Below are 11,966 nucleotides of genomic sequence, written 5' to 3' on the forward strand. Positions count from 1 at the left end.
CCCTTTTTTTTTTTTTTTTTTTTTTTTTTTGGCCATGCCACGCGGCATGTGGGATCTTAGTTCCCCGACCGGGGACCGAACCCGGGCCCATAGCAGTGAAAGTGCAGAGTCCTAACCACTGGACCGCCAGGGAATTCCCCGTCTCCAGACCTCTCTGTCCTTCACAAACTCCCTCAGCCTGCCTGGCCCTGGACTCCTCCTCTGTAACGTGGGGCTGCTGGGACAGCTCCGTGAGAACAAGAGGTATAAAACAAGCATTTCTAACCCCTCTTTCCACTCGAGGCATTAAGAAGATAACGTGAGGTCGTGTCTCTAGGATGCCAGGCCTCACTGCATATGCTTAGGAGCTTCCAGATTGTTCTGGAAAGCCTTAGCCCAGCCCCGTTTCCTCCCCTCTCCAAGTCCCCCTCCACCCTTGCCCACAGCTGCTCATCTTCCTCGTTGCTTAGCTCCTGATTAAATCAATGAAGGAAGTGACCACAGAGTGGGCACCAGCCTCTCCCACTAACAGCTCTAGGCAGCCGTCTCTCTTCCCTGCCTGCCGCAGGGCCCCGTGAGACCGGGTCTAGATCTGCGGCGAGCCTCTGCTCCTGACCCCACCCCGCAGAAGCCACTGCCCGGCTCCCAGGATTTCCAGCTGCCCTGGTGAAGCGCTGTGGCTGAACCCTGCACCCTGGCCTTGAACCCGCTGGCAGCAGGAAGAGTTCTAGCCCAGGACTGTCCTGAAGGCCTTTCTCATGCAAAAGGGGTGGTTTCCACCTCCTTAAAATGTGGAGAGTAACGGGAGACTGCTGAGCCTATTGAACAAGGGAGCCCTGAAGCCCCATGCTGCCCTGCACCAGGGCGGAAAGGCCAGCGTTGGAGGCGGAGCCCAGGGTTGGAGGGATGGTGTGGGTGTGTGTAACTGCATGAAGTTAGCCTCTGCAGCAGGCAGGGAACAGCCCCACTTGGGGAGAAGAGCCAGACCACCAGCTGGGAGTGGCACGGGACGGTGCAGCTGCAGGAGAGCAGAGAAGGCTGCAGGGTGCTTCTCCACCAGGGCTGGGCCCAGAGGTCAGCCCTCACCTCCCTACCCCACCCACACCCCGACCCCCAGGGGCCCCCAGGGTCCAGGTGAACCTGAGCCCTGCTGCCTCCTGCCTCCTGCCTGCCCCCGACCTGCCCTGGCTCACCTCACTCTCCCCAATGAGGGCAGCCAGCTGCTTGGCCCTCTGGTCCATCAGGCTGACGTGCTTGATGGGATTGATCAGGGCCTCTGCGTAGTCTGGGTGGGAGCAGAGGGCAAGGGTCTCAGAGACAGAACCCCCCGAGCCAGCCTCCAGACCAGCCTTCCCCGGCTCTGGTCTCACGGAGGGACGGAGGGAGCACAGAACCCACCCTCAGCTCTGTTTGCCACCCTCAGTTGGGGCCACCAGTCCCAGCCACTCCCAGGCCCTGGTGGTGTCCTTGTCCCTACCCTGCCTGGCCTGCCCCGCCCCAGGTCCCTCCAGCTCACCTTGGTGGTCATCAGGAATATAGTCAGAGGCCTCAGTGTAGATGAGCAGGGCCGGCAGGCACAGTGGCTGGTTGGCCTCGTTCCGCAGGCAGATGTAGTGGTACCCTGGGAGGGCGGGAGGGCAAGGTGGCTGCACCCCGATAGGTCTCCACACACCCTGCCCCCCGCGCTGCCCAGAGCCCAGGTGGCCTCACCTGAGCGGATGGCAGAGACAGGCAGGATCCGGTGCCCCACGAACTTGCCACCCTCCTCAAAAGCCGCGATGCGCAGCAAAGCCAGCGTGGGCAGCACCACCTGAGGGCCCAGACTGGTCTGAGCTGCAGCTGACCACAGCCACCAAGGCCGACACCCAGAGTGGGCCCTTGGACAACCTGACCCAACCACTGACCATCAGTCACCATCGTCACTGAGCCAGTGGTGGACCCACACCTCTGTGACCTCGCCAAAGGGATGACCAGCTTCCACCAGAGCCCTGAGTCAAGAGAACAGGCAGATGGACCCCTCCAGGCATCGCTGTGGTGGGACATGTCTGGTCATTGCCAGCTTAGAAACTGGCATGTGTCTGGGCCTGAGGCCACACCCCACCCCAGCAGGCTGCAGAGGGCCCATCCATCTGGGGGGCAGGGAGAAGCTGGGGTGAGCTTGGAGCAAGTCCCTCCTGCCTGGGAGATGGGGTGGGCGGCGCCCACTCCCCACGGGAGCTGCGGGACCACCTGCTGTCTCAGCTTCCTGTCCTCTCCTCTCACCCCACACAGGGAAGGGAGTGTGAGCCTGATGCTGGGACATGCAGGACCCAGGATGGGGCCTGGAAGTGACAGGCCCAGCCTTGAGGTGCCGGGGCACAACCACCTTCACATCCCCAACCACCACCAATGCTCCTGGTTCCCGTCCCCCCACTAAGAGAGCCTGGCAGGTCTGGGCTGCAGCTCCCTGTGCCGGGGAGGGCGCAGGCATGGGGCTCACCTTGGGGAAATCGAAGGGCTCCTCATCCCACACGGGGTTGAACGAGTTCCCCTGAGAGGTCCGAGTGCGGTACTTGCGCCGCGTGTCGACAGGGAGGCCGAACATATCCACCTCCACGTAGATGCCCACCTTCCTGTCGGACAGGAACTGCCCCGAGATCACCTGGGGGGCCAGGAGGGTGAGGTGGCTGCTGAGAGTCCCATCCCCAGGACACCCTGGCCTGAGCCCTCCCTGGCCCCACCTTGACCCGCACGGCATTGGCCACGATGCCGTCCACGATGACCTCAGTGAAGGGGTCAAAGGACTTGTCCGGCCGCCGCATGAACTCGGGCTTGAGTAGGTAGCCACTGCGCCCGTTGTACTCGAACACGCCCGCGTTGAGCTGCATGGCCACGTCTAGGGGCAACAGGGGGAGGGCAAGGGTCAGCAGGTCAAATGGGGTCAGGAGTCAGGAAGAACAGTGCCATGCAGAGGGAGGACCAGGAGTCGTTCAGGTCGGATCAAATGGCATCAAGGATCCAGACTCCGGAAAGAATGGACAAGGGGAAGGGTCTAGGATCAGCCAAGGTCAGGAGTTAGGGTCAGCCAAGGTCTCGGCTGGGTTTGGGGATCTGGGATTATACAGTCAGAGGCCCCTTCAGTCAAGAGTAACAGGGTCATGGGGCAGAGGTCAGTGAGGCTGGGGGCCAGAGGTCAAAGGTCAAGGCAGGCCCGCACTTACCCAGGGTCTGGAAGTTGAGCGCGACGAGCTGGCAGCCCACGTTCCAGAAGAGCTGGGGCATGTAGTTGGACGAGTCCACGCGTGTGCCCTTGGGGTAGATGCGGCTGAGCTGCTGCTTGTTGTATCTGAGGTTGGCAGTCAGGGGACACGCTGGGTACTGGCCCCGTCGGGTAGTGGCCCCGGCTTCTGCCTCGAGCCCAGTGCTCCAGGCCCATCCTCAGCTCCTGTGAACCCACCTCCCCGCCCTTGCTCAAGCTGCCCCTTCAGTCCCCCGCTTCTCCGCCTAGGCCCTGCACAGTCTCCCAGGCCTGCTCAAAACCCAGACCAGGGTGCTAGAGCATCAGGATCCTACGCAGGTGCTACGAGCGGGGTCAGAACAATCTAAGCCAGCCTCCGAGTGAGTAGCCCCACCCCGCCAGCCCTAACATCGCGGAAGGATACTCCACAAACTCCATGGGGCTCTTGGTCAGTTGCTCCATGGCCTTGGTCTCCACAAAGGACGACATCTCGAAGCACCTGTTCCTCTCTGGGGGATGGGGAGTGGGAGGGGGTCAGGCCTGGCAGGGCCAGACCCCCTCCCACTCCTCCACCTCTCACCCCACTCACTTCGAGCAGCCTCAAAGGACTTGAACTTGACGGGCTCGATGTAGTTGACAAGTGTCGACATTTCCTCAGTGGCATTGACCTCACTGCTGGCAGTGCCCTGTGGCCCCCAAATGCAGGGTCAGCGGTCCCATGGCTCAGGCCTGGAGGGCCAGACCCCCTCCCACTCCTCCACCTCTCACCCCACTCACTTCGAGCAGCCTCAAAGGACTTGAACTTGACGGGCTCGATGTAGTTGACAAGTGTCGACATTTCCTCAGTGGCATTGACCTCACTGCTGGCAGTGCCCTGTGGCCCCCAAATGCAGGGTCAGCGGTCCCATGGCCCCCAGCCATCAGTTGGAAGTTCCCTCACCTGCCCCCCACCACAAAGGAGGCACTGACCCTCCTCCCAGCCCTGCAATGACACTGCCCAGTTCTCCCAGCAAAGACCCCAGCCTGGCCACGCCTGTCAGTCCTGGTCCCATCTGCCCTGCAGCCTTCTCTCTGGGTCTCTCCAATGTGCCCTGGACCCCACCTTCCTGGTTTGCCTTCTACCTCCCTGATCCTTAGAAGCTGGAACTCCTCACCCAACCCCAGGGGTTCAATTATTCACATGCAGATGAGCCCCAAATTTCCATCCCCAGTCTCATTTCCAACCACCACCTGCCATCTCCTCTTGGGTGGCTCACAAGAGCCTCAGACTCAACCCCTGCTACCTAAGCTCAACCATGGCTGCCCACACCCTTCCCCACTCTGGGCCCCTCTCAAACCCAATCTCGTGACTGACCTTTTCTGTCACCTTCTATCCTCAAAACTCAGCGCTCCCTCGTCTTGCACTGCCCACTCCCCCTGGACTCTCTGGCCCTGCCACAGGGCCTTTGCACGGTGCTCCCTCTTCCTCAGGTCTGCTCACCCAACGTCCCCCGCTGAGGTCCGACTCCCCCTCCTCCCCCCAGTTCTGCACCCTAACTCACCCCTCCCAGCCCATGTCCTGAACACAATTTCACACTCGCGCCCGTGCCTGTTTATCTAAGACCCCTCCCTCACTCCACACACACCCCCCTCTGAACTCTGGGAGGGCAGGGATAACATCTGATCGCGAGCGGACCCAGCACCCGGTGCTGTGCCTGGCACAGTCAGGGCTCAGCAAACACTTGGGAAGTGAAGATGTGCCGTCACCCCCTCTTCCTGCCTGTAGGCCTGACCTCGTCGGTGGTCGGCTTTTTGGGATCCGTCTGTTCCTCCTCTTCCTCATCCTCTTCCTCATCCTCACGGTAGGCAGATCCAAGGGCATCAGGGCCCCGCTGCAAACTCTCCTCACCCAGAGACTTCTGAGGCTCCAGGCTGGGCTTCTCAAGGCCCGCCTCCTCCCCATTGCTCAGGCCTGGGCAGCTGTCAGAGCTGGGGGACCCTGCAGAGGACAAGGCCACAGGGGGTCGGGGTCAGGGCACACACAGACACACAGGAGCCAGGAGGAGTTGTGCCCAGCGTGTAGAGGCGACTCATGGAGTCAAGGGGCACTCTCAGGGCAGTGTGGCTGGGGGACGGGGGGAGCTCGGCAGCTGGATGGGACCGAACCAAACGGTGGTGTATCGGAATCAAAGGTCAAAGATCAGGATGCAGAGTTATATCCAGCGGGGAGGTAGGTAGCGTGGCTCAGAAGGGTGAGAACTGGGGTACAACAGCCTTGACTGTGGAGGTAAAGGATGACAAGGTAGGGTTCCAAGTCAGGGCTCAGTGAGGGCCACACCCAGTGAGGGCGCTTAGTGAGGTGAGCACTCGGGTCGGAGGTAAGCGGGACCTCAGTAAAGTGAGAGGTCCAGGGTGAGCTGAAATTAGAACCAGCTGGGTGGGTAGGCTCAGTAGGGGTCTCAGGAGAGAGGTGGTTTAGGTCAGAGGTGATTGAGGTCAGAGGTAAGAATTCGGAGTCATAACCTGGTTGAGGGGGAGGGCCCTGTGAGGTGTGAGGTGGAGGTTGAGACTGAGGGGTCAGGAGGTGGATGGAGCCAAATCCAACTGGGGTGAAGTTCAGTGGGGTGAGCACCTGGGGTCAGGGGTCCCATACTCAGCTGAGAGGTGGCGAGCGGCTTGGTGAGGAGGGAGGTCAGGTTGGGAGCAGAAAGAGCATCCCCGGGGAGGGCTGAGCTCAGCGAAGTGGGAGGTTAGGGTCAGGACTGGGGTCGAAGGTCAGGCCAGGGCCATACCGAGCTGGGGTGAGGAGGGCTCGGTGGCGGCGGAGCTCTCGCTCAGGGCCGAGTTGCTCTGCTCTAGCGGCCGCTTGCGCACGGAGCTGTCAGGAACGCCAGTGCTGGGCCGGTGCCGCTTCTTGTTCTTCACCAGGATGCGGCCCATCAGGTCCTGGGGGCTGGGCAGGGGGACGCCCGGGGCCAGCTGGTGGGCACGGACAGGTCAGGGTCTGCTGGGTGCCCTCACCCCCATACCCCGCCCCGGCTCTGAGCCCCATACCGGGTACTTGTCCAGGGGGTCGATGAGCAGCGCGTCCCCAAAGATGGAGCGGCAGTACTCAGCCATCTTGGCCTGCTGCTTTGCCCTGTGGGGCCAAGGTCAGAGGTCAGAGCTTCTTGGGGTGAAGCTGAGGTCCCCAGGGTAGGTCAGAGGCCGGCAGGGTCAGTGAAAGATCCCAGGGTCAGAGGTCACAGGAGCAGTCCAACAGTGCCATGGTGAGGTGATTGTCTCTGGGTCATCAGGGGTCCCCAGGCCAGGATTGAGGTCCCAGGGTCAGGGGCCCACTCACGAGTCCACATGGTTCTCAAAGGAGAGGATGACAGGGTAGGGTGAGGTCTTGAAGGCAGTCTCCGCAATGGCCTCCAGCACATCTCGCAGCGGCACCTCCGTGGTCATGGTGAAGCCGTGGGTGATGAAGGGCTCCTCCTCAGGCGGCCGCCCTTTCCACACGTCCAGCTCCACGCAGCGGCAGCCCCACAGCAGTGCCTGCCGGTACATCTCCACCGACGAGGTTCCCGCCAGCTGCCCCGCTGGGGGCGAGGCTCCGTCACCACGGCCACCCCGCCAGCCTCGCCCTCTTCCCCAGGCCTGCGCTGAACCGGGCCATGCTGGGGACGCAGAGCCCCGGGGGTGGCCTGGCCCTGGCACGCTCCGTCTGGCCAGCTTCTGACCACTCCTTAATTCACCATGGAACCAGCACCATCTCCCCCCAAAGTCCCAAAGCCGGGTAGAGTCGGCATCCACCAGCACTGGCTGACAGGCTGGTTCCTCCTCCAGGTCTCACCCTCTCTCAGATAAACACCTGCCACACCCCATCCCACCAGCCTGAACCGGGGAGTCAGCCCCAACACCCCCATGGCCCCTCGCTTCCCTTTCCTCCCTCCACCGCTGCTGCCCTGGAACAGCCTCCATCACCTCCTCCTGGGGACAGCAGGTCCCTCCCCGCCTCCCATCCAATCTCTTCTAAGCACCTGGCATCATCCTTCTAAAAACATACCAGGTCACGTCACCTCCCCCTGCTAAACACCTTGCAAGAAGCCTTCCCAGCACTTAGGATCAGTCCAAATTCTTCCCATTCCTTCTGTGCCCCCTGGGTCCCTCTCATCTCTACCTGCCCCAGTCCCCGCCCCACCCTGCCCCACCCCACCTCTCAGCCGCCTTTCTGCTTAGGAGCACCAAAGGGCCTCCTGTCCCAGGGCCTACGCACAGGCTGTTCCTTCACGGGGCAGATGCAGGCCTCAGCCCTTCCCCCGGGGAAGCCTCCTGGACCACCCCGAGAAACCCAGGCACAGAAGCCCACTCCCCAGGGCAGGCAGTCTGTTCCAGGCACGTATCCCAGCAGGGGCCACCCCAAAAGGAGGGAAGCAGTCTAAGGGCCAGAGGGCAGAGGGCAGAGGTCATGCTAGGATGGACCTGCTCACCAGTGAGATAGGTGTTGTGTGAGGAGTTGATGAAATAGGCGCTGAGCGGCTGGGTCATGTCTGCGCTCAGATCCAGAGCCTCTAGGGGCAGGATGCCGTTCTCCTCACCTCCCAGGTAGCGGCTGAAGCCCTCCATGGACATCTGGTCTGGGGGCGGGGTGGGGTCAGCAGGGGCAGCTGGGGCCCTCGCGCCTTGCCCCCAGCTCCCACGCCGGCTCACCTCTCTCCAGGAACTGCTGGTTGGGCTCATACTTCTCGATAAGCAGCCGGGCCTGGGAGGGCCGCAGAGGCGGGTACAGCACCTCATTGAGCCTCGGGTCCCGTTGCTTCTGGTTGATGAAGTCCATGAGCTGCTCCAGTGTCAGGTATGGTTTGCCCTTGGCGCCTCTGGAGGGGGCGGGAAGTGGAGTCAGCCTGGAGCCTCACCAGTCCCTGCTCCAAACCCTCACTCTGCGAGAGTCAGAAGGCCGGGTCTGGCTCCAGAACCCTCTGACTGGGACTTGGGCAAGTCGCTGGCCCCTCTGGGCCTCAGTTTCCCCATCCGCCCTCCTAACCATTTGGTGCTGCCATTGGTATCAGCAAGGGCTTTGGAAGCCACCAAGTGCTTGGCCCACCACACCATGCTTCCAGATCCTGGACCCGATCTCAGCTCCAGCCCTCACCGACAACACATCTGAGCCACTGGGTCCTCAGCCCCAGTGTGCGCAGATGACAGGAACCCCGGCCAAGGGTCAGCATAGAACTGTCCACGACAGAGCCCCAGGCAAGGCAGCTCTGAGCACAGGCACAGCTCCAGCACGCAGAGACCCCGACAGCTCCAATTCCCCTCCCTTGAACTGGAAGGAACGCCAGCAGAGACCAGACATGGCGTATGGGGGGCTGGGAGGCAGGCCCAGCCCTGCTCACATCTCCAGCAGGATCTTGTCAATGTCCGGCCGCAGACAAAGCTTGTTCAAGAACCGCTCGAAGATTTCCAAGGAAAACTCGTCAGGCCGGATGGACTCGCTCTAGGGGCCAGGAGTGAAGAGTGAGAACACAGGGACAGCCAGCCCTCAAAGAGCAGGCGCCCACTGTGACACCCCCAACCCCGGCCCCTGTCCCCAGCCCCCTCACCCGGTTGAAATTGAGGCCACAGGATTCCAGTGCAGTTTCTACCCGCTTCTTGTCTGCTGAGAACATCTTCAGGATGCTGAGCAGATGGGAGGGGTTAGGGTCAGTGGGGGCAAAGGTCACCAAGGTCAGAGAAGCAGAGAAGGTGCTGAGGGAAAGGGGTGCTCACTTCTTGACCGGGATCCGTCCATCCTGGTTCACCTGCAGTTTCAGCTTCGTGTACCTGGGGACACAGGTGGAAGGGTCACGCCCTGGGAACAGCTACCCACCCCTGCCCCCGATGCACCCCGCCAACCCGGCCGCCCCGGGGCAGGCCCAGGGCTCACGCTTTGCGCAAGAAGGTGTTCCGGGAGGCATTCTGAGCCAGGATGTTCATAGCCAGCTTGAACAGCTCCTCGGACCAGACCTGAGGGGTCAGGATCCAGGGGGAGGGCATGAGGGGGGCACAGAGGGGCTGGCCCAGCCACAGCCCATGCCCAGAACTAGGTCTGGTACGCACTAAGTGCTTAAATACCACTTTGTCGGAGGATGATTAGAAACAGGGGCAGAAGACAGGCTAGTACACAACAGGTGCCTACTAAGTGATGGCTGACTCAGCAAGTGAGGCCGTAGCTCCCCCAGACCGAGCCATCAATCCCAGCCCACCTTGGCTGTGTCATCCTGCACGGCCATGAAGTTCAAAAACGATGTATTCACCGGGTCTGGCCCGGCCACCACTGTCATCAACTTTTCCTCCAACCGGGCATCAGGGCCCCCAAAGCCCAACACCTCCCGAATCTTGGGGTCCTGAGTAGGTGAGAGGCAAGGGTGAAGAGGGTTGTCCCCAGCCCCCATGGCCTCACTCCCATCCTGAGTCCTGGGCCCCCATCACTCACCTTGGGTAGGCGGGCATAACGGCCTGTCCTCGTGTCCCTGATGGAACTGATGTCCAGTATGTCCACCTCCTGGGGAAACCAGATGCCAGGGGAGGTCTGAGAGGCTACAGGGTGACAGCTGGGAGCCCCCAAGCTCCCCACCCAGGCCAGGGAGTGTCCACCCCCTGCTGGAGCCCCAGCCTCAGCCCCCGCCCTTAGCACTTCCTGTCCAGGGAACCGTGGGAGAGGTCAGGCAGCAGCGGGGCCCCACCCCCATGGGCGGGGGCTGGGGGTGGTTTCGGGGGTCTGTGGTGGGAGCCCTAGACCTCAGCAAGCTGCACCAGCACCCGCCCTCACCATGTTGGGCCCTGTCCAGTACAGGAAGAAGCCACTAGGGTCCACGCGCAGAGTTACCAGGTTCCGACTGGAGGCCTCCTGGGGATGAGACGGACAGCAGGGGTCAGGGGGTAAGGGCTGCCGCCCAGGTTTGGTCCCTGGACCCCCTGGGGCCATCCCCCACTCCCACCCCACCCAGTCTTTCTCTCAGTAGCGAAAACGAAGCCTCAGCCAGCCCACAGGTCCTTTGTGGCTCCCTGCAGTCCTCAGGACAAAGCTGAGGTCCTAGACCCCTCCCAGCCCCACTGCTCTCTTGCCCTAAGACTCTGTCACATGGACCACTAACTACCCTTTCCCCACCTCCAGTCTTGGCATCATTGTTCCTTTGCGAGGATATTCTCCCTTCCTTCTCTATCCCTGAAACCTGGCCTGCCTCCTTGGGGAGGCCTCCCCAGACCCCAAGCTTGGGCTCAGTTTCCTCATAAGGTCTGAGAGCTCCCTGATGGCTGAAACCCTCACAGCCCCCTTGGGAATATTTATGGAATGAAAGAAGACGGTTTGGAAGGCTGACCCCCAGGGTCCTTCTGTGTCCCTCGGGTCCCCATGACGACCAGCCACCCCTTACATCTGCTTCAAAGTCCATTACCCCCCCAACCCTGCGCCCCACTGGAGCCTCACAGCTTCGAGGCTCACCCCACCTTACAGAGCACAGACTAAGTCCCCTCGGAAAGGGACTTACCCTGCCCTCAGGACTAGACAGTGAATTCTGTTCTCACTCAAACAGCCCTGCCTGGCAGGAGGGTAGAAAAGGGTGCACTGGCCCCATTTTCTGAGGAGGGCCATCCTGTGTGACTCAGGACCAGCAGCAGTGCGGGAGGGGGTGGTGTCATCAGAGGCTTAGACTCGGCCAGGGCCCAAGTGACCAAGTGGCCCCAGGTAGAACTCTCCTGCCCCAGGCCAAGAGAAGACGCTGCCTCACCTTGGTGCCACCCCAAACTGCTGCTCACTGGTGGATGATCCTATGGTCGTAACAACAGCTCACCCTCACGCTGCCCCTACTGCTTGCCAGGTACGGGTCTAAGCACTCAATAGCTAGGAGCTCACTTAGTCCTCCTAACAACCTATGAGGTTTGCACTCTTGTTCTTCCCAGCTTACAGGTGAGAAGACTGAGGCACAGAGAGACTACCTAGCTTGCCTAACGTCAAGAAGAGGAGCCAAGATTTGCATGCAGGCAGTATGGCTCCAGAGTCCTGAGGTTTGGGAAGCAGGGAACCAGGACCCCTGCCAGACTCCCAGCTCCTGACCTCAGCCACAACCCCACTGTGGGGCCTGGAATTAGCCTCCCTTCTCCAGACTCAGTTTTCATCTTCTGGAGAATGGGGACTGCACTAGCCCCGCCCATCTCAGCCTTTACTTACAAAGGACAGGAGGTTGATCTGGGCGCAGAGGCGATAGGAGGCTTGGGAACTGTTGGGATGCTTGGGCCTCCCCACCTCACTGCTGACACCCATCCTCAGCCCCTCTCTGGGATTACCAACCCTGCCCTGGGCTCAGGGCCCCCCAGGAGTGTGATGAGGGGGGAGTTCTGTGGGTACTGCCTCCAGGGTCTCCCTCTCCCCCTCCTCAGGCCCCACAGTGGGGCCCTCTCCCCCTCCTCAGGCTGTCTTCAAAGGCAGCCCAGGCCCCAGGTTCTCAGGCCCCAAGTCCCTGTCAGCAACCCCCACCCCACCCCCAGGGCCCTCTCCCTGTTCCCACTTCCTTATTTGGGTTTATCACACTGGAAGGAAAAGGAGAAACTTTTCCCTTCAAGCCGGCCTGGGGGGAGGGGTCTCCCCTAGCCCCAGGGGCGCCGGGGCACCCCTCTATGGCACACCTGTTACCTCAGGCCACGCCCCAAGCCCCTCCCCCCAGCTCCCACGCCTACCCGTCCCACCCAGCCGGAAAGGAGCCGAGTCTTCCAGGCCTCCGGCCTGTCTGGAAAGGAGCAGCAAGGAAGCTCAGGCAGGCGGCGGGGG

The 11,966-nt window shown here is 61.6% G+C and overlaps 1 protein-coding gene across 2 annotated transcripts in view; it reads right to left on the reverse strand.

Moving 5' to 3' along the window:
• Positions 1-11,966, reverse strand: part of PLCB3 (phospholipase C beta 3) — a 17,056-nt gene that overhangs the window by 4,091 nt on the left and 999 nt on the right. Inside the window, exons 2-22 of one of the 2 annotated variants that reach the window (XM_007462074.1) lie at positions 9,972-10,049; positions 9,636-9,704; positions 9,406-9,546; positions 9,087-9,166; positions 8,930-8,983; positions 8,764-8,839; positions 8,557-8,657; positions 7,871-8,037; positions 7,651-7,797; positions 6,519-6,759; positions 6,230-6,314; positions 5,968-6,154; positions 4,969-5,174; positions 3,974-4,070; positions 3,621-3,705; positions 3,180-3,304; positions 2,700-2,854; positions 2,459-2,620; positions 1,690-1,789; positions 1,496-1,600; positions 1,173-1,264 (exon numbers count right to left, since the gene is read on the reverse strand). In XM_007462074.1, the coding sequence (XP_007462136.1) occupies positions 1,173-1,264; positions 1,496-1,600; positions 1,690-1,789; positions 2,459-2,620; positions 2,700-2,854; positions 3,180-3,304; positions 3,621-3,705; positions 3,974-4,070; positions 4,969-5,174; positions 5,968-6,154; positions 6,230-6,314; positions 6,519-6,759; positions 7,651-7,797; positions 7,871-8,037; positions 8,557-8,657; positions 8,764-8,839; positions 8,930-8,983; positions 9,087-9,166; positions 9,406-9,546; positions 9,636-9,704; positions 9,972-10,049 (2,553 nt within the window). The remainder of the gene's footprint in view (positions 1-1,172; positions 1,265-1,495; positions 1,601-1,689; positions 1,790-2,458; positions 2,621-2,699; positions 2,855-3,179; positions 3,305-3,620; positions 3,706-3,973; positions 4,071-4,968; positions 5,175-5,967; positions 6,155-6,229; positions 6,315-6,518; positions 6,760-7,650; positions 7,798-7,870; positions 8,038-8,556; positions 8,658-8,763; positions 8,840-8,929; positions 8,984-9,086; positions 9,167-9,405; positions 9,547-9,635; positions 9,705-9,971; positions 10,050-11,966) is intronic. The other variant, XM_007462075.1, reaches the window with a different exon arrangement.

The sequence above is a fragment of the Lipotes vexillifer genome, unplaced genomic scaffold, assembly GCF_000442215.2.
Source record: "Lipotes vexillifer unplaced genomic scaffold, Lipotes_vexillifer_v1.1 scaffold1129, whole genome shotgun sequence".
NCBI classification, from domain to species: Eukaryota; Metazoa; Chordata; class Mammalia; order Artiodactyla; family Lipotidae; genus Lipotes; species Lipotes vexillifer.